This window comes from Neolamprologus multifasciatus, chromosome 13, assembly GCF_963576455.1.
Source record: "Neolamprologus multifasciatus chromosome 13, fNeoMul1.2, whole genome shotgun sequence".
In the NCBI taxonomy this organism is placed as follows: domain Eukaryota; kingdom Metazoa; phylum Chordata; class Actinopteri; order Cichliformes; family Cichlidae; genus Neolamprologus; species Neolamprologus multifasciatus.
In genome coordinates, this window is record NC_140451.1 from 33,839,004 (window position 1) to 33,860,596 (window position 21,593).

The 21,593-nt window shown below is 43.6% G+C and overlaps 2 protein-coding genes and 1 long non-coding RNA gene across 9 annotated transcripts; all 3 read left to right on the forward strand.

Moving 5' to 3' along the window:
• Nucleotides 1-1,963: 1,963 nt before the first annotated feature.
• On the forward strand, nt 1,964-3,754 carry LOC146505948 (uncharacterized). The gene is made up of 3 exons (XM_085183179.1): nt 1,964-2,097; nt 2,704-2,934; nt 3,499-3,754. The coding sequence occupies exons 1-3, from the start codon at nt 2,031-2,033 to the stop codon at nt 3,531-3,533; spliced, it is 333 nt and encodes a 110-aa protein (XP_085039305.1). The 5' UTR covers nt 1,964-2,030; the 3' UTR covers nt 3,534-3,754.
• Nucleotides 3,755-6,386: 2,632 nt separating this feature from the next.
• Nucleotides 6,387-8,840, forward strand: LOC146505949 (uncharacterized). 3 transcript variants are annotated; one of them, XR_014877667.1, is made up of 3 exons: nt 6,387-7,076; nt 8,149-8,346; nt 8,623-8,840. It is a non-coding gene; the product is annotated as an uncharacterized LOC146505949 (long non-coding RNA). The 3 variants fall into 3 exon arrangements; XR_014877669.1 differs by having other exon boundaries at nt 6,390-7,076; nt 8,149-8,310; XR_014877668.1 differs by having other exon boundaries at nt 6,860-7,076; nt 8,149-8,337.
• Nucleotides 8,841-13,420: 4,580 nt separating this feature from the next.
• Nucleotides 13,421-20,565, forward strand: LOC146505950 (uncharacterized). Of its 5 annotated transcripts, XM_085183175.1 has the most exons (5): nt 13,421-13,600; nt 14,226-14,510; nt 14,639-17,823; nt 19,310-19,366; nt 20,169-20,565. In XM_085183175.1, exons 1-3 carry the CDS (start codon nt 13,564-13,566, stop codon nt 14,689-14,691), a joined length of 375 nt encoding a protein of 124 aa, XP_085039301.1. In that variant the 5' UTR covers nt 13,421-13,563; the 3' UTR covers nt 14,692-17,823; nt 19,310-19,366; nt 20,169-20,565. The 5 variants fall into 5 exon arrangements, with proteins under 5 accessions (XP_085039301.1, XP_085039300.1, XP_085039298.1 ...); XM_085183174.1 differs by lacking the exons at nt 13,421-13,600; nt 14,226-14,510 and adding an exon at nt 19,679-19,741 and having other exon boundaries at nt 17,511-17,823; nt 19,310-19,570; XM_085183172.1 differs by lacking the exons at nt 13,421-13,600; nt 14,226-14,510 and adding an exon at nt 19,643-19,741 and having other exon boundaries at nt 17,512-17,823; nt 19,310-19,570.
• The last annotated feature ends 1,028 nt before the right edge of the window (nt 20,566-21,593 follow it).

Consider the following 21,593-nt stretch of genomic DNA (forward strand, 5'->3'; position numbering starts at 1 on the left):
CGCGTGAAACTGTCACTTAACAAAAGAGAAACCTGTTTCTCTGCAGAGCAGCTGATGGGTGTTTCTGTCACAAAGTGGCAGCTGCAGAAACTCCTCACTAATTTTACTTCAAGATTAACTGAGTTTAAACAATAAAGAAACATATAGCAGGAAAAACGACTAAAACTATTTGATACTGCCAGTCACAATCTGTTTATGAAACTCACATGTTTTCATCTTTCTGAAGAAGCTGTTAGGATTTAATGTGGATTTAATCATAACAGTGTATACCGAAGATCTGCTGAGCTTGAATCCTCTGGAGTCCCACAAGGCTCCATGCTTGGGCCACTTTTGCTGCACTGTGAAGATCTACACAACACACGTAAAAAAGTTAATATAGACCAAATGTTTCCAGACGACACAGAAAAGCTTGCCTACTTGTTTCTGCTGTATAAGGACTAAACTCACATCTCTGTGTCCTTGCAGTGGATGGTGGGATGCAAACACTGTCCCTTCTTATGTAGATGCACTCACAGTTACTTTTTTCTCTAATTCAAATTTTATTTGTGAAGAAGTTCATGAAGTCATCACTAGTTAACGTTAAAGGGATGGTTGGCTCAAAAGAGCTCTGACTTTTTGTCAGCCTGGCTACAGTGCTGAAGAGAAACCTGGGGTTGTTCTTATTTTCTTCAATCAGTGATGAATAGTAAGATGTTCTGGCTTTGTGGAGGGCTTTCTTATACAGCAACAAACTATTTCTCCAGGCTAAATGATGATCCTCTAAATTTGTGACACGCCATTTCCTCTCCAGATTACGAGTCATCTGCTTTAGGGTACGTGTTTGAGAATTATACCACGGGGTCAGGTACTTCTGATTAGAGACCTTAGTTTTCACTGGAGCTACAGTATCCAGAGTCGTACGTAGTGAGGAGGTGAAATTATTAACAAGATAATCGACCTCTGTTGGGGTAGCGTTCAGATAGCTGCTCTGCTCTGTGTTGGTACAGGGCATTGACAATGATAACAGTGGCTGGATTATATTCTTAAACTTAGTTACAGCGCTTTCAGAAAGACGTCTACTGTGATAAACGTCTACTCTCCACTGCTGTGTAATCAATTATTGTAAATGTTATCAGGAAATGATCAGACAGGAGAGGGTTTTCAGGAATGTTAAATGTTTTGGATTTTATATTGTATTATCTTATTGTGCTAGTTTGAGATTTTGAGTTTTAGTCTCAAAATGTGGACTAACATGAATATTTATTTATATATTTATTTATATATTTCAAATTTAAAAATGTTGTTTTTATCTCATTTTTTAAAATAAATATTTTATTACTGAAGACGTGAAATTATGTTGACTCCTGTAAATGAGCTAATAAGATCAACATGAACATGTTGCAGGTGAGTTTGTCCTGTCACCTGGTTTCCATGGTTACTTTAAACTAATGTGGAAAGGCGTTCAACAACAGCTGGGCGGGTGCAACCCATAAACCATCTGCTAAGAGCAACACCTGGATTCAGCAGCCAATCACGTACCCGATCCTCATCAACACAACAGTGTGAGAACCGAGCAGCCGTGTGACAGGAAACCAGCAGCAACCAAAGAGAGACACGTTTGTGTCGACACACACAGCAACAACACACAGTCATAGAAGTAACACACACACACTGAGGTGACCCCACAGTGTCCTGATGCAGTTTTATGAAAACAGGTTTTAATTATGAGCATTAATAATAAAGTGTGTCATTGTCACTTAAATATGCAGACACACCTCTCATTGTTTGTAGAGCCTGTAGGTGATGCTCATAGCTCTGACCGCAGGCGCTGTGACTTTTACATGTGCAGCATTATTTACTGCTCCTCACCGTCACTCTTCAACTGCCGCCTGGGTTCACACCAACATGATTGGTCCTGTGTGGCAGCCACGCCTGATTCCTCAGCAGGGCGGGAACGGCTCTCGTCCCCCATCACCTGAGGGGACGAGCGCACCTGCGTATATAAGACCGAAGCTTCGGCATCCACAGACACAGTCCAGACAGCAGCAGTCATGGCGGACTTCCTCGGCAAAGCTCTGGGTAACGATGGGATTGCTCGTGCTGCGGGACAGCAAGCCGGTGAGTTTGGTTTAAATGTTATTTTAAAAGAGTTTTTATTCTGCTGTCGGCAACAGCTTCAAACCTCAGGATTTTATTTCTAAATGCACAATCAGAAGCTAAAGGCAAAGATTTTAATATGTTATGAAAGAATCTGCATTTTTTCTTTTTATCATCAGATCGTGTTTCATTTTTTATTCATTAAAATGTAAACTTGTAGGAATCCGTCCACATCACTGCACTACAAGCTGCTTTTGCAGTTTTCTAAAGTGCACATGCAAACACGCTCATTTGTTTATTCATGATGTTTGACTTTATTACAGGCACTGAGATTATTGACAAACATTTTAAAGTTGGGACGTTTTAGTAGAGTCAAACTTACTCGCATCATATCTGACATCATGTTTCATACACACAGCTCAAAGACAACCATGATGACAAAGAGCGTAACAGAAACTACAGAACTGTTAAATAAAACATGAACATATTTAATAAACCATTTAAAGCAGAATCAGTTCAACAGTTTTAGCAAAAATGATAAAAATACAAAAAGGAAAGAAAAGATGATAAAAAGATGACGTCAGTGAGGACGTCCTCTAATAAACTGCACCGCTCATTACTGTGCAGGTAAGGTGGTGGAGGGTGCCGTGAAGAAGGTCATGGGTGGAAACAAACAGCAGGAGGGTGAGCAGAAGAAGGAAGGAGGAGGAGGAGGAGGAGGAGGAGGCTTCGGCGTGGGAGACGTCCTCAAAGTGGCCGGTGGAAACAAGAATGAGGATCAAGGAGGAGCAGGAGGCTTCGGCGTGGGAGACGTCCTCAAACTGGCCGGTGGAAACAAGAATGAGGATCAAGGAGGAGGTGAGCGCCGTCTAACTTCCTTTTCCTCCTGTAACCGTGAAGCTCACAGCTACAGCAAAGCAACAGCTGTCACATGATGTGTGATAAGATCGCAGCTGTGACAGGATCTGCAACAGCATCGTTTCCTTACTTTAAAGTGAAACAACAACTGATCCTATGTTGTGCAGGTTAATTTGCACTTCATGACCAACAGTGGATCACAAACCTTAATAAAGAACAGCACAATGCAGTTTCCTCATAAACGACAGAAAACATGTCAAACATTTAAACTAAATTTTGAGTTTGGCAGCAGCTGAACATGTTTTCTGTTCAGCTGTTTTTGGGGAAGCAGGTTTAAAAAAATTCAACATGTGAACAATAAAAACGTCCTCTGAGTTCCTCCTGATACGATCTTTAGCAGACTGTAAACATTTGTTTCTGCTGCAAAGTTTTAACACGGGAGTCTATGGAGACGGACTCACTGCTGCCCCTGCCGGACACTAGAGGAACTGCAGGTTTTGGCCCCGGCTGTTGATGTCTTTCCACATTCAGTGTCTTTTATTAATCGGATCCTTTTTCTCTCAGGTGTGGGGAACGCTCTCGGGGGGCTCTTTAAGTAGGAAGCCAGAGGTCCAGATTCTCCTGCAGCCGCCTGAGAGGAAAGTGTCCAACCGAACTGATGGAAACTGCTTTTCTGAAAATGTATATATTCATATATGTTCGTTCGTTTAAAGGAAATCCTCAATGAGAGATCCTTTATTGGGAATACTTTAAAATACGTGCTTCTGAAATGTACACAAGGTAAAAAATTTGTGAAAATTAAATAAACTTGTTCAAATAACATGATGATGATGTGGTTTTATTCATTTGATGGTGTTTTTAATCTGGGTTCATGGAGAGACATCACTCATATGCTGCTGAGGGTGTGGATGTGGAGGGGGTGCATGGGGTGGAGTGATTGTGTGGTTACATGATGACACAAACAGAATGAATTAAATGTGTGATGCAGTAATACAAACAATAATGTGTCCAATACAAGGCAGCATCAACAAAGGACAATTTTAAAGTCTAGTTGGACACATGACACGGCCGTTGGCGGCGCAGGTTGCTTCACAGTAGTCAGTGGCAGCAACACTCAGCGAGCACCAACGGCAACAATGTTTGTTCTCCCATCGCCCCAACCACGCCGTCACCAGGTGGTGATCAGCTGACAGCTCAGCTCCGACCTTCACCCACGTGTCCAGAACATACAGCTGCAGATCCGATGGTATGATTACAAAATCCTGGTGCCGCATGCAAATATGAACACCTTTATTCTTCAACACAGTGTTCAAAGTGTGGTTAGCACAGAGGTCCAATAACACCACTCGGGTTCACACTAGGCCGTTTCTCCCATTCAAACCTGTCCAGGTCACACTTGTAGCAGAACGATGGAGCCTCCACGAGGACGCTCTGAGCTGTTGTTTGGCACAGATGCCAGCCTACGTTCCACGTAGCTTCTCTGTGTCTGCTCTTTAGATTCTTCCGGTTTTATTTTGCTCGGTCTCATCAACAGCTCAAGGAAGGCCTGGAGTTTTCCATCAATCGTGGATTAAGACTACATAAGGCTGGAGGATGACTACAGCTCATCTTACAGACAGCATAATGTGGAAGACCTCAACTCAGTCACTCTATTGGATTCCCGTCAGTATCATAGACACGGAAGGTCAGCTTTCGTATTCCTATGGGACACCTCGGACGAATCGTCGGTATGTTACGCGTTGGGACTGAGAACGGTCTCCCTCAGCACACCTCTGCAGCTTATTGAATCACTGCACCTACAACAGGTGCAGACGTGGAAACCACAGTTCTACCTGTCAGGCAGAAATGTTTCCCTGTGCTCGACTGACCAAACCCTTCAGCAGCTGTTTAATATAACATGTTAATAATGTTCCTGCAGCTCACAGCGTTCTTATTCACCACCGAACAAAACGGCTGCATATCCTGAACGATCCAGCAATAAACAAGTTCGTGCATCTTAATGTTCACAGAGAGGAAACAGGAAGGTCGGGTCCGTCACCGTGGTTACAGCGAGGTGATATGAATACAAGCTGCAGATATCACAAAGATCACGGGTCTGGCAAAATTGTAAAGTAGCTTGAAATGTTGTGACTTCATGTTGTGAACAACATCAAGACTGGAGATCTATCCAATCACCTGGTTTCCGTGGTTACTTAACCCACTTTTGTTTGTGAGGCAAACAAAGAGAGGCGTTCAGTGACAGCAGGGCGGCTACAGTCAAACCCATAAATGTTAATCACTCGCCCGGAGCAACACCTGGATTCAGCCAATCAGACACCGGATTGTCCTTGGCGCCTCCATCGAGAGAAGAGTGTGAAACAAAGCCGATCGACCGGTCTGACAGGTCGATGAACAACAACGAGCTTCACAGAAACTGACGAGTGAACCCATATGGAAAAGAAATAGTAAAAACTTACATGATTTACTCATGAAAGTGGCCACTTTCTCATTACTTTCATATATTGTTTTAGTATCCAAAACATACAAGTTTCATTATATAATTTTTCAAGGGATCTTATATCTGTTTTTACTCTTGTATGCTTTTCATACAAGTTTCACACAAGACAGATACAAACTTTATAAGATTTATATATATCTTTTCCGTATGGGAACTCACACTGCTTTACTCCCCAACAGGTTTCAGATGATAAAACTTGAGGCAGGCTGCACGTTTACTCTGATCAGTGCTCACACATCTGTCTCCAGATGTTCAAACCAACACCAGGATGTGACCTCGCTGTGTTCACATGATTCCTGAGAGCTGTGAGGCAATCCTGCAAACAGCATGTTGTTTGTGTCCCAGTGAAACAAACAACAAACTGCGAGATAAATGTAGGTCTTTGGTATCTGCGGTCATGCTGAACATGTGGCAGCTTCTGTTTCACTTTGATGTCTTTTTGTTTTCCTTGTTTGACCTTTTGAATAAATCTTTGAGTTTCCATCAACGAGCTGAGGCCTGGGATGTTGCAGGTACGTGATGATGTCCTGTTGACCTGATTAACAACAACAACAATCTTTATTTATAGAGCACATTTAAAAACCAGCGGTATACCAAAGTGCTTAACATAAGAGACAGAAAAGTAACACGAGTATTATAATGCCTTAGCAAAGTATCAAATATCCTTACAGGTCAATGCCACTAATACACAGGGGTAATATAAAATGCATATCAAAATAAAAACATAATAAAAGCACAAGCCATAAAAATATGTATAAGAAAAAATAGAATATGTCTAAAAGTCAGGTGCAAGCATTAACAAGCAGGAAAGGCAAGATTATCAACGAGCTTATTATGAACATAAATAACACAGCGTGACTCATGCAGGGCTTTTAGAGCAGACACACACACACACACACACACACACACACACACAGAGCAGGAGACTCTCAACAACCACAAACTTCACATTTGTTAAAACATGGAGATCCAGTCACTTCAGCTCTGCCACGTTAAACACTGAGTCGTTACAAAGTCAGCAGATCCCGGCCGGAGCATCGTCGGGATGATTGAAGCTCATCAACTCCACCCTGCAGGGCAGCGGAGCTCCTCCCTCAGACTGAGTCAACCATAGAGGAGCTTCAGCGTCATATCAACTCCTCACTCGGCCTCAGGGAGCTCACCTGTCACCTGTCAGGAGAGCCCAAACAGATCTCTGTATTTCACCTTCATGCTGTTTTCCTCACATTCATCAATGATTTCTGAGCGAGGTTTGCACTCGTCTCTCATGTAGAGGAAACTGTTCAGTCACCTGTCGGGCTCCCACCATCACAGGTGTGTTTCACCTCAGTGCTGCATCTTGAGCAGGTCTTTTATTAAAAGTCTGAAGTAACCAACCACAGCAGCAGCTGTCGTGACACTGTATACATAATATAATAGATCAATGATGCTGCCGCCTGGCCTCAAACCTGTGTGACAGGTCAGCCCTGTGCGGCAGCCTCACCTCAGCAGGGCGGGAGCGGCACTCGTATCCCATCACCTGAGGGGACGAGTCCTGTAAGACAGACGCTTCAGCATCCACAAACACACTCAGCAGTCATGGCAGACTTCGGTGGCAAACTCGGGGGAAGTGATGGGATTGCGCGTGCTCTGGGACAGCAAGCCGGTGAGTTTGAGGAGAATCTCTCAGATTTCATCAGCTTTAAATATTATTTCAAAGAAGAGTTTTTATTCTGCTGCAACAGCTTCAAACCTCAGTTTCCTTCAAAAGGTTCAAAGTATGAAGCTCAAATGAAAGATTTTTAATGAGGTTATAACAGTTGAGTCTGAAGTTTCATCTTTTCTTCATTACGAATGTAAACTTACGACCTCTGTTTATTTTGATGTTTCATTCTATTATCATGATTATCTGACTTCTTCTGTAGTTATCTAAACTGTCCACGCTTTTTAAAATCCTTTTGCTCTTTAAGCAAAAACAGAAAAACGTATAAAATTTTGTGCGATCAGCTGACTGAGCACTCACACTTCAGTTCAGACTCACAATCAGGAAGTGATAACTCTGTCTGACACTAAGTCACTTTATGAATGAGCATCATCATCGTTTCATTTTCAGTCTGCAGTAAAAAAAGTAAATATTTAACTTAAGAAGACGAGGTGTCCGACAGTTCCCCGGTTTGTCCGTCCACATTCCTGCGTGAAACTGACGGGAATTTTCCACACGGCCGTGTCAGTGAGGGCGGCCTTGTTTACAGTGCAAACAACCGTGTTGTCATAGAAACGTCAATGCAAAGTAAGTGTAATTATCGGCCGTCGTTGTTCAGCCTGTTCTGCAAACTCAGCCGCTGAAGCTCAGGGAGCAGACACGACGCACAGCAGGTGCACGCCCGCGTCACGCACGCCCACACCGCCCATCAGGCACTGCAGACACAAAAAGGGGAAACTGGTCCACGCGTATCCTTCCACAGCAACACCAACATGAGGCCAGAAGCTTTAGAGAGCGAGCTGAGGCCACCAGCTCCAACCTAGCTGCTCAGCATGTCTCCAAAAGTAGGGTCACCACAAACTAGCAGCACAGACACGGTTCACCTTTCCGCGGCCTCGGCTCCCGTTTCTTCCCTAAAACCGTCTGTGGAGCTGTGTCGGCACGTGGCTGCAGATGAAGTAGCTCACGCTGAAATAAGCAGTAATAATCATATAAATGTGATGGTGAGGATGCCTAAACGCTGTTTGTTGTGCAGGTAAGGTGGTGGAGGGTGCCGTGAAGAAGGGCATGAGTGCGTACGCGCAGAAGGGGCAGAAGGGTGGCCAGGAGGGTGAGAAGAAGAAGGAAGGAGGAGGAGGAGGAGGAGGCGTCAATATCGACGACGTGCTGTCATTCGATGGTGGAAACAAAAACGAGGGTCAGGGAGGTGGAGGAGGTGGAGCAGGTGAGCGCTGTCTAATGGAGCACATTTTGTGTTTAAACATGTGACATCGTGCAGGATGGAAGCAGAAAGCTGATTTACAACATGGGAAACAGATCAAATATTTAAATTTGATATGATTTCATTTTGAATTTGATGGCATCCTGTCGTGTTATCATCCGAAAACATCAAACCTGTACAGGTGAAAGAGGAAATTATCTGCTGCCTCTGCTGGACGTGAGGGGAACTGCAGCTTCAGCGATGAGCCATCTGTGTTCGTCTTATATTAATTTCTCGTTTCTCTCTCAGGTCTGGGGAACGTCGTTGGCGGGTTGTTTAAATAGAAAACCTCCTTCAGCCTCATCAAACCTCCACCTGCAGCCTCCTGAGACGACTGCATCATATCATGTTTGCTGTGTTTTATCTTCTTTCACTTCATGTCTGATTGTTGTATGATTATTATCATTATATTGTTTGTCCTGCCTTAATAAACAGGCGCAATTAAAAGAGCTTTGTCACCAGTGTCTCAGTGTGCATTCCTGCTTTATTTTGTCGGTCTTGTTAAGTCAGATTTAAGCAGTGTCCCAAATCAGGGTCTGCATCCTCCTGAGGCCGCATCTGTAGGCTGATTACGTCACAGCAAGGGCGTAGATTTGGCGTGGACGGAAGGGGCGTGTCCCCACCAATAATTTGATCTCTTCGAGTAAAGAAAAACAAGAGAAAAACGATCTGTCAGCGTCTCATTCACCCAGCGGAGCAGAAAGAGTTAAATTACGCAGTGTTGCCAACTCCTCAGTAAGGAAAATCGCTATTGGTTGTCCTAAAAGTCGCTAGAAGTCGTTAAATGACGTCATCACCTAATTTGCATAATTGGTCATGCTAATGTAATTGTAACCTACGCTGCTGGAGAGAGAAATAACATCGTGGACGAGACATAAAGTGAGCAAAAAACGTCCTAAATGCATTTAGAGTTTATTTAGAACTACAAATTAAATTTCTTTTAGCAATTATTGTTTTTTGTAATGTCACAATTCCAACCCTGCTCCTTAATCCGGGCTTGGACCGGCAAAAGTGACCCGAAATAGGCACTCTGGTGGAGTTACTGTGTGTGTGTGTGTTTATAAGTAGTTTTAAACCTGATCCACCACACAGCATAAGAGTAAAAGAAGAACTGACTGCGTTACAGCACCCGCTGCTTGTTGAGAGTAAAAGGATATGCGCTTTCACGTCTTTTTTTTTAGCGACTTTTCTTGGAAAAAAAGTCGCTAGGGGGTCTGAAAACTCGCTAAATATAGCGACAAAGTCGCTAAGTTGGCAACACTGAAATTACGTTCTCTACTGGAGTCCTACGTCATGTGACAAATATGGCCAATGTGATTGGCTGAGCCTCTCAGGGAGCTCTGTTTAGTTTTAGCAGCGGCAAACCTGCTGCGAGGAGGAGAGGAGGACGGCAGCAAAGAGGAAGAAGCTGGATGTAAGAAAGTGTTTTTCAAAGAAACCTGTAAGTCACTTAAAGTCAAGTTCACTCATAAAATGTGTCACAATAACGTTACAGCTATGCTCGGCTTTGGCCACATCAGGCTAAAACTGTAACCATGAATAACGTGTTTGGAAACTAACTGCACAGCGGCACTATTTTTTAATGTTCTGAGAGCTTCTGGTCGTGGAGGAGGGCTTGCTGCTGTTTTTAAGGCTCATTTAGTCTTGAAGCAGCGATTCCCATCATCTCACCAGGTTTGAACTCTGTGCGAACTGGGCCACTCGCCTTCGTTGTTATGTGCGATTGTTTATCGGCCCCGAAACATAACATGGAGTGTTAGTGAACTCTTTTAATTTTGTCCAGTCTGTTAGTGGTGCCACTCAAGAACGTGGTCACACACTGGACTTAGTTTTATATGGTTTATCTCTTTGCAATGAACATGTGAAGATGCAGTATTCTCCTACCATATGCCTATTTTATTTGATATTGCTCCTTCCAAAGCTTTGGCAAATCGGGCTGAACCTGTTCGATGTTATCGTGCCGAGCAGTTTTCCATATTATTTGTCAAATTCATGTCTTATCCTCCTGAGTTATCCACCGCAGATGACCTACTTTTGTATTTTGACTTTTCCTGTAAATCTGTGCTGGATGTTGTTGCCCTTTGAGGCTAGGAAAATGTAAACCTAAGACTAGTCCATGGTTACTGATCGTACCCAAGCAATTAGGAGACAATGTAGGAAGACAGTGGAAAAAAGATAGATTGCATGTCTCTCTGGAAGCCCTAAAAATTAGCTGGAAAGCTTATCAGAGGGCAGTTAACACTCAACTCATGGCCAAGTCACATAACCCTCGTCTTTTATACAATACCATAAATTCTGCACTTAACATGGAGGGTTACGACCTTTTCCCGTCCTCTGAGGCTATGTGCAATAAGTTTATTACCTTTTTTGTGGACAAGATTGCTCGCCTGAGGCCTCCGACCCCAACTATTGTTGATCCGGCCATGCATGCTCCTTGCTCAAGCCTGTTCTCTGCCTTTGCACCAATTTCTCTGCTTGATTTAGAGGAGTTGGTTCTTCATGCTAAGCCCTGTGGTTCCCTGAACGATGTTCTTTCTCCAAAAGGTATTTCCTACCATTGGACCTTACATCTAGAGTATTATCAATGCTAGTCTGTTAACCAGTCAAGTTCCTAGTGGGTTTAAACATGCAGTCACATATCCCTTAGTTAAGAAACGTGGCCTTGATAATTCTGTTATGTCGAATTTTAGACCTTTCTCCAAGCTTCAATTATTAAGTAAGATCTTGGAGAGGATTGTACCCAGCTGTTGGATTATTTGATTGACTCGCAGCTGTCTGAAATCTTCAGATCCGGTTTTAAGCCCTTTCACCGTCTCTCGTTAAAGCCATGAATGACGTTCTTGTTGCGACTGATCCTGGTAAATATGCTGTGCTTGTGTTATTGGACATGACAGCTGCATTTGACACAGTGGACCACGACCTGCTGATCTCCCACTTACACCCCTGTGTGGGAATTTTTGATTTGGCGTTGTGATGGAGAAAATCAAATCTTTCCAAAAGGAGTTTTTGTGTTAGGCTGGCCCTCCGTGGTCCCTCTGCTTTGGGGTGTCCCCCAGGGATCTATCCTCAGGCTGTTATTTTTCTCGCTGTATTTACTCCCTCTTGGTGCGATTTTTCATAAACACAAAGTGTCATTTCGTTTGTATGCCGATGACTGTCAGCTTTACTTACCTTTTAGTCATTTGGATACCTCCACATGTCAATCTCTGCTCGACTATCTTAGCGATGTCAAATCATGGACGGCAAATAACTTTCTATATTTTAATGATCACAATTCGGAAACAATTTTATTTGGCCCGCATCGTTCTACTGATTCTCCAGATGTTTGGTGATTTGACCTCCCATCTGAAAAGTTCGATCAGTAATCTTGGTGTTAAATTTGATTCCGCACTTACCTTCGATGGTCATGTAAATGTTAAAATCAGCTTTTTATCAGCTCAGACGCCTGTCGAAGGTCGAGCCTTTCCTTTCTCTTATTCACGCTTTTATCACCTCACGTCTGGACTATTGTGATTCCCTTTTAACAGGGGTTGGGTCGCGCACTTTGTCACGCCTGCAGTTAGTGCAAAATGCAGCAGCACAACTTTTAACCGGTAGTAGAAAATTCAATCACACTCCGGTTCTGGATTCTTTACATTGGCTCCCATTGACTTTAGGATTTGTTTAAAGTCTTTTTTTTATTGGTTTTAAATGTTTAAACGGTCTGTGTGGCAGACTGTGGGGATGAGGACCCTGGACTCTTTATGCTGAGCAGCGTGTTTGTTTACAGTGCAGCAAAATGACAATATATCCCCATGCGCTCCCGTGTCGTGTCTTCTTCTCAAAAGTCCGTGCTCGCCACTCCCGTGTGTCCGCACACCCTGTGCTCGCTGTCCCACGCTCCTCCTGAGGGGAAATAACAGAGGCAGCCGTCAAGACACTTAATGCCAGTAGACGCACACTCACAGACTTTAACTAAGCTAGAAGACCGACGTGGAGTCTCGCGCAACAACCCAACGTCGAGGCGCGCTCAGCCACACGGTTAAACCTGGCACCTGGCAGACACACCCACCAGGCCTGAAGAACCGGTGCTCTGTCACACCCACACACAGCTATACGCAAACACATGGAAACAAAGGGCAGCAACACCGAAAATACACATGCTTATTCAAACTCCCTGAATCCTTCAGACCCCGGCCGGTGACCCCGGCTCCTGTCGTGTTCCTGCTCGCTCGTGGCGTTCAGCTGAGCAGCTGTCGGTACCTATGTCACAGCCAAAACTCAGGAGAACGAGGGTTCTCAATTGCAGCTCCGATGCTTCCTCCATATTAGACAAGCGTCATCTTTAAATCCAGATTGAAAACCTATTTTTATTCCCGGCTTTTAACTCTTTAGGAAACTGACACCTTTCTTCTCAGTTTTATTATGTTTAACTTTGCTTCTTGTTGTGATTTGTGTTGTTCAGCTTTGGTCTGCCTGGTGTGTTTTTAAAGTGCTATACGAATAAACGATGATGATGATGAAATATTAAAGGTAAAAATATTAATTCTGCTTTTTGACTTTGAGCTCATTTTAAATACTTCATATATTCTGTTTATGTTCTGCATCATCTTCTATAAATCGTGTGTTTACACGCAGGACAGTCACGTGTGGACGTCCACATATCTAAGAAATCCGCTGAAAAGAGCTGTGTGGGAAATGGTTACCTGTTGGGATCTACAGGGTATTATTAATTATTATTCAAATGTGAATGGAAAAATGAAGCATTGGCAAAAAAAAGATGGCTGTAAAGTAAAAGAGTAAAATGTCTGTGACAGCGCTGCGGGACACGGGGACTGCGGGACACGGGGACTGCGGGACACGGGGACTGCGGGACACGGGGACTTCGGGACACGGGGACTTCGGGACACGGGGACTGCGGGACACGGGGACTGCGGGACACGGGGACTGCGGGACACGGGGACTGCGGGACACGGGGAGAGGACAGATTGGTCCTGCTGGGACACCCACTGCTCCAAACGAATGCACGAAACCGAAGCACAACAAACAGCAGCTGTCAGAACCACTCTGTGTTTCACGTCTGTGAGGTCACAGCAGGTGGAACAGGTCGAGCTGGTCTGCAAACACCTGAAGGTGTCACCGCCTCCAGTCTCACCTCCACCTGCCTGAGAAGGGAAACGTTTCCTCACAGCAACACAGAAAATCACAGACATGGACACACTGGCCGGGATTGTCGGGAAGAAAGTGGGTGAGTGCAAAAACAGTAATAATGATAAATGGAAAAGAAGTGAAGCTGATTCGTTTTTCTGCTCCTGCTTTGATTGGTGGAGCAGGCGGAGCTGCAGTCAGGTGGAAACTTGAGTTTTTTTAGTGGAGCTGATGCACAGACAACAGTAACAACAACTGTGCGCTCAAATACTCGACAGCTTTTTTCTTAATACTCAGACATCACAGACGCTGTTTCACTCTGATGTGAGAAACACAAACGACCGTTTAATTCGTTTATCTTTAACAGTTTTGATATTTTGAGCATTGTCTCAGATTTCAAAGTGTGAAAAATACTTTTACAGCTTACATGACAAAGTCCAGACTGGACAACCTAAACCAGTACGATACACATCATCTTTTCAAAGATGGCCTCCGGAGCTGGAAAATTACTCTCGTTGGGTTCAGCTGATTATTACTGATTATCAGTATTAATAGTTACCTGGTTTAACATCCATAAAGCTTTTATACGAGCTGCAGTGGGACAACAGCTGATTCTGCGGCTATACAGGAAACTGAGGAAGAGGAGCAGGAAGTGGAAGTACAGGAAGTAACGTCGTGTATACCCGTTATTTCAAACCCATGCTGGTGTTGTGCTTTTCGTACAGGAGATGCGGTGGAGGGTGCGGTGAAGGGCGCTCTGCATTTAGGGAACAAAGACAAGAATAAGAAGAAAGGTGGAGGAGGAATCTTCTCACGGACAGGAGGCGACAAGGACAAAAAGAAGGTGGACAAGGGCGAAGGCAAAGGAGGACTCTTCAACAGAGAGGACGAGGAGGAGCGGAAGTCCGGATTCAAGGGTCTCTTCGCTGAAGGGCCGCTCCCTGAAGCTGGCGGTGGAGGCGGAGCAGCGATGGAAGGAGAACCACAAAGTGCTTCTGCCAACGATGGAGGTACGTATGAGGAGCAGGACTGCACATCGCTCCGTCACGTCTGCCGCCTCTTTGTTTATGGCAACCTTGGAAGTGTACCAGCTGTGCCGCTGATTCATTCGTAATTTCTCACTTTTGGTTCTTCTCAGATTTGCTGGATGATCTTTTCGAATTGGCTGAAGAAACATCTGAAGGAAACTAAAACAGGAAGCTGTAAAGCACATCCCGACCTCCGAGGAAACAACTCCCACTCCTGAATAAAGACTAAAAAAAATCCACGTTTTTATCCGTCTTTTCAGAAACGCACAGCTTCAGGCAGATAACTCCTGAGCTGGAAAGGAAATGGCCACAAACCATCAGAGGAAAAATGACCAATAATCATCCCACAGATGTAATATTATCTACAGCTACTCTCAGTACCATTGATGTTAGTTAGACTCTTTTTCTCCAACTGATCTGAGTTCACTTCAATAATTACTTCCTCCAAACCATCAACGTGTCTTTTAGACCCCATTCCTACAAAACTGCTCAAAGAAGTCCTGCCATTGATTAATTCTTCGATCTTAAATATGATCAACTATCTCCAATAATCAGCATTTAATCATTTGTTGTTATTACAGCTGTCAGCATTAACATGGATCAATCCAACCAATCACAGCAGATGGCCCCGCCCCTCCCTGAGCCTGGTTCTGCCGCAGGTTTCCTCCCATTAAAAGGGAGTTTTTCCTTCCCACTGTCGCCAAAGTGCTGCTCATAGGGGGTCATATGATTGTTGGGTAATAAAAACTAAAATGCTTGAACTTAAATACACTTTAAATACATGTTTGTGGTTTGGTTGTCCTTGAATAAATGAAATGAATAAATCAGTTCTGTGGAATTATTACTCTGGTCAAACAGAGTCTCTGAGGCTCATCACACATAAATAATTCATTTCTATGATCTAAACGTGAGGAGAAAATAACTGAAACGCTGCACAGGTACTGTTTGCTATGACCGTCTACCTGTGACACAGGTGACCAATCAATGGCCTTTCTGTGACCTGATGGGGGGTCGTGAATATATGTAATACATGAATTAGATGTATAACAAAAAATTAATTATGAAATAATTTATAAATTACTTTTAATGTTCAAATAGAATAAATAACAGAATAATGAAGTATTTGATATTTTAATAAATAATTATTATCCATTAAAATTAGAATGAAGTAATGTGCATAGAAGTGATTATTAATCCACTGATAGTAGTGAGAACGTGATGAAAATAAACACAAACACACACTGAACAGTTTCAAATCTAAAGTGAAATAATAGATTCCAAACTTTAATCTCATCAGAGTTACAGACGTTACAGGATCAGATCGCTGCAGATGCTGATGACTTAATTATTTACAAGCAGCTGGAAAATAATAATCAACTTAAGCTTTGAATTAAATGGTATCAGAATACTTTAATAATCCATAAGGATGTTAAGACAATAGCAGTAACTGACTGAACTCATTAAATAATACAATATATTACAAAAATATAAGCATAGCTCTAATATGAACAAATAGCTCAATTATAAATATCAAGAATATTACAGAGGTGACATTTTGCTCTAAGTGTCACGATTCGCTCAGAGGCACACAGTGGGTATTTATGGGGGAGGTGCTATCCACAAAACTGTGACAGGGAATCCAGGTAGCGCCTCTTCAGACACTCTCCACTCATGATCAGTCTCTCTCCAAACACTCAAAGCAGGAATCCACTCAGGGAGCACCAGGGCGGGTCCAGGATCTAAAGAAGAAACGTTAGAAGTGATGTGCTGAGCTGCGAGATGAACTCTGAACTAGGCTGCACTGACGCGAGTCACACACAACGATCCTGCGATGAGTAGAAGTCACTCCCCGGCTTAAATGCTGGCTGCACTGATGAGACCAGAGGGGCGTGGCCAAGGGCGTGAACCCACAGTGAGCTCCGCCCTGGCGAGACAAAACTACTGATCAGCGCCAAATCACAACAACAGTCGCCTCAAGGTGCTTTATATTGTACAGTAGATCCTACAATAATACAGAGAAAAACCCAACAATCATATGACCCCCTATGAGCAGCACTTTGGCGACAGTGGGAAGGAAAAACTCCCTTTTAACAGGAAGAAACCTCCAGCAGAACCAGGCTCAGGAAGGGGCGGGGCCATCTGCTGTGATTGGTTGGGGTGAGAGAAGGAAGACAGGATAAAGACATGCTGTGGAAGAGAGACAGAGATTAATAACAGATATGATTCAATACAGAGAGGTCTGTTAATACATAGAGAGTGAAGAAGAAACACCCAATGCATCATGGGAATCCCCCGGCAGCCTACATCTATTGCAGCATAACTAAGGGAGGATTCAGGGTCACCTGGTCCAGCCCTAACTATATGCTTTAGCAAAAAGGAAAGTTTGAAGCCTAATCTTAAAAGTAGAGATAGTGTCTGTCTCCTGAATCCAAACTGGAAGCTGGTTCCACAGAAGAGGGGCCTGAAAACTGAAGGCTCTCCCTCCCATTCTACTTTTAAATACTCTAGGAACAACAAGTAGGCCTGCAGAGCGAGAGCGAAGTGCTCTAATAGGGTGATATGGTACTACAAGGTCATTAAGATAAGATGGGGCCTGATTATTTAAGACCTTGTATGTGAGGAGCAGGATTTTGAATTCTGGATTTAACAGGAAGCCAAAACAGGAGAAATATGCTCTCTCTTTCTAGTCCCTGTCAGGACTCTTGCTGCAGCATTTTGGATTAGCTGAAGGCTTTTCAGGGAGTTTTTATGACTTCCTGATAATAATGAATTACAGTCGTCCAGCCTGGAAGTAATAAATGCATGAACTAGTTTTATTCTAGGGTCAGATTTGTTATTTTACAGTGGAGCACGTGCACATTGTGTACTGTGCACGTGCTCTGCTACAGACTACAAATAACATCTGAGCATCAGAGCAGAAATAGAGTAGAAGTAGAAACAGAAAGTATCATAGAAATACTGACTTTGCTTTTGTTTTCAGGTGAGTCAGTTTAACACTTTGAGCTCACATTCAGTGATGGGCGTTTGTGTTGGCTCGTGTTTAGTTCGATGCACAGAAACATACGAAGTAACGTCAGTACAGAAGAGGAGAGCAGTTCTGTGAACGATGAATGAGCCGGTGGAACAGGTCGGGCTGCTCTGCAGACACACCCGATTCCTCAGCTGAGCCACCTGAGGGGCGTCGCCGGCCGCGCTCTCACCTGAGAGCTGAGCTTAAAGCACAGCTGAGTGCGCCTCAGAGACAGAAACGCCGCAGAGATGGACAACCTCGCACAGATAGCCGGCCAAAAAGCGGGTGAGTAAAAAAACGAACCACCCGTTTATGGTCTGATTCGAAACAGTGAAACTGGTGCATAAACTCTTCTCCTGCAGACATTTAAAGAGGAAGTGATGTTTCATTAGTAAAACCTGAGGTCTTCACCTCCTCTTTGGCTCCTTTGGTCAGTTTTGTTGCTTTGTTGTTAGGAGCAGGCTCAGAGGCAGGTTTATTCTGCGTATTTCAAGAAAAAAACGCTCATATTTTCTTTAGTTTTTGTTCATTTTTACGTCCTTTTGTTCAGGTTACCTGCTTCACCTGGTGCAGGTGAGAAGGCTGCAGTTTTAGTTAATATTCCTCTTTTCAGATTAAGTTAACTTGACCAAGTTGTGTGTTTAAGCATTTATTAATGGTTGTTAATTATGCATACCTGAGCTGTTAACTGATCGTACCTGTGATGCGAGTGCCACGCCCCCCACGTCAAGGACGAGTCAGAGCTGAGAAATTGCTGAAAACTGAAAAACCTGTCTGTGTGAGGAGGCAGTCATTTGGGAGGGGCCACTTTTCCACGTCATAACACGGGTTCCTCCCGGGCACCTCTTAGGTGAGGCCCTGGGGCACGGCTGAGTGACCACCAGAGGATGAGGAGGAGGAGGAGGTGAGGTCATCTGGTCATTATCGGGTCTAGAATGACTCGATACAGCCTCAGAAGGACAAAAGTGTGACGCGTTGCATCATGTCAGCATTTATTTGACAGGAACTAAAGCACACTGACTCCGCCCCCTGATTCAGCAGCAATTAGTTGCAGGTTTCTGTCGTGTCCTGTAATGTTAGATACCAAACGGCAGCACAGGGTGGCGCTGTAAAAGGAAGAAAATGTCGTCCAGCGAGAGATCGCCAAGGTGACGAACTGATAAGCAGACATGTGACTGCCTGCTGCGTTTCATTATGTAACCATGTGCTGTGTCCTCTTTACAGCGTCGCTTCAGCACGTTCAGCTTTTCAGTCATGCTCAGCTCTGAGCTCTGCAGCAGCTCCCTGCAGACGTGCTGTCGCAGGTTTGCAGCTGCGCTCAGAGCTTTGTCTGCGAGACCGACGGCCTCATGCCGACTCTAGAATACTTTGGTGTAGAGAGGAGCTCGTGGTGCACTCAGATCATCACGCTGCTCACAGCTGCTCTGAGCTGTTTGTTTCCTCGTGCTGCTGTGCATGATGGCAAACATCTGCACTTTGGTGTTTGTTCAGAAGCAGCTGAGCTGCCGTGTTAGAGAGAAGAATATTTCTCCTGCAGCCCTCCAAACAACCCACATTTGATGGACAAGTATGGCTTCATGAACCTTTACTGAGGCTGCAGAGTCTGAGACAGAGCTCAGCTCTGGGTGAACGTTTGGGAACGTTACAGTTCCTCCTCAGAGCCTTCAAAACATTAAATGAGGAAAATGTGTTGGAAAACTGAGCTGCAGAGAAGGTGGGAAGTGGAGATCCAGATGTTTTTGACCCTAAAGTGTTTGTTTTTTCCGAGCAGGTAGCTTGGTGGAGGGGGCCGTGAAGGGAGCTCTGAACTCAGCCAACAAGAACAAAGGTGAGAAGAAAGGAGGAGGAGGAGGAGGAGGCGGCATCTTCTCCATGTTTGGAGGCAACAAGAACAAAAATAAGGACAAAGATGATAAAGGAGCGCCCCTCCCAAATGTGCCCAACAAAGATGGTAGTGGGGGCAAGAAACAAGTACCCGAAGGGAATTTACCGGGAACTACAGGAGGGAGCGTGGGACCGACGATGGGAGGAGGTGCAGGAGGGAGCGTGGGACCGACGATGGGAGGAGGTGCAGGAGGGAGCGTGGGACCGACGATGGGAGGAGGTGCAGGAGGGAGCGTGGGACCGACGATGGAAGGAGGTGCAGGAGGGAGTGGAGGATCAGCTGCACCTGTAGGACAGGAAGGAGCCACAGCAGGCAGAGGTAGGGGTAAAGAGAGCCTGTTGGTGCTCAGCTGTCCGCTCACTGAAGATGAAGCCATGAAGGCTTAAAGTCAGGAAGTTGTTGCTAAAAGAAAACATGTCAGGAAGACTTCATGCCTCAGCAGAGGAGTGACAAAAGAAAGGATCAGCTACAGGCGGGGTGCTCGCTGCAAGCACCAGTTTTTGCCCCTCAGCAGGCTTCCTGAAGTCAGCCATTCACAGGAAGCCTTAATAAAAGTTAAAGGGGTTTTAGGCACTGGGATTCTGCATGAGGCCAGAAATCCAAAGCAGATATATTCACACACATGTTGCATCTTTTGGTTTAAGTTGTCTTTAGTGAACCTCCGACTGACGTATCAGCAGCTCAGACTCACGTATAATCTGTTTAGAGTTCGTAACCCATCCTCTGTCTCCTTGGTTTGTCTCAGATCTGATGGAGGATCTGTTCGAGCTGGGAGAAGAACTGAAAGGGAACTGAAGCAAAAGAAAACCCGACTTCCACCAAACCACTCAGAGAAGATCCAGAAGGACGAGAGCGCCCACATTTTCTCTGATCTTCAGTTTTGCACAGAACTAAAGATTTTAATGCATCATCAGCCTTTATTCACCGTGTTTTATTCACTGTGTTTTATTCACCGTGTTTTATTCACCGTGTTTTCTTCACCGTGTTTTCTGTGTTTTGCACCAGCAAAGATGTTATGAATGAATAAATCTAAATGTTTTACTGGACTTTTCCTTCTTCTGGTCTGTTTGTCAGTATTTTGTCTCATAGAAGCTTCTCGTAAACTCCATGGCGGATGTTTTAAAGCATATATTAGTTTTAATTCTAAGAAAAATAAAAATCTTACACACAGATATTTCAATATATGATCATTGAAAATCAATAAAAGCAATTTGAAATAAATACTGTCATAACAAACAATTAAATAAATAAATACATTTATGAAAATGTGGGTTTTTTCCATTTACTTCTGATGTTTTTCCTTATGTTGACATACACTTTGATTCATTATAAACTCAATCATATAACATTTCAAACCCAAATGTAAACGTAGTCACAGAAATAAGACAAAGGCATTAAATGCTTCGATGAAACACTGGGAGCAGCAGTAACGTCTGAACAGCTGTCAGCTCTGCAGCCTCAATGTTTTTATACTGTTTCAGTATTTAACCCTTTAAGACCTACCATAGAGCCAAGTCCGCCAGAGCTTATATTATATGTTTACATGCTGTGGAGCCATTTTTGGGAGCATTTCAAGTTGCTATACATCAATACAACCATTACAGCCTAAATTGTAATAATATGTCTGCATTAAGTGCATAGTAATTACATAAATTGCAAAAAAGTGCAATAAACTACAAAAAAATTGAAAATCGTTTTTGTTTTTTTAACATATATTTCTAGTTAGAGAAATTTAAGAGGCTTATCCCTCAAAACTGTAAATACAAAAAAGTTGCACAAAATAGTTTCCCACCACAGGAAATTTATTTTGAGTGTCTTCATAGTTTTATTTTTGAAATACACCAATTTTTATACACTGCAGGAAAAACGAAAATAAATATTATAATGCAGATTTGCAAAAAAGCAGCATATGCATCAAAATAAACTATTTCCAGCAGTGCAATATGAGTCCTAAGTGTAAATGCCGGCAAAGCCACTTTACTTTGCGCTTTTATTTTGAAGAGTACCTTGGCACTTCCTCTTTTATTGTGTCAGACTTCCTGTTCTGTTCTCAGCGAAACGACAAAAACACGTTGCTTCAGAGTGAGTAAAAACGTTTAATTTTTGAAAATACTCATGCAAACTATGTATTTTATTTATCTGTCACATGCTATAACTTTGAAAGTTTACT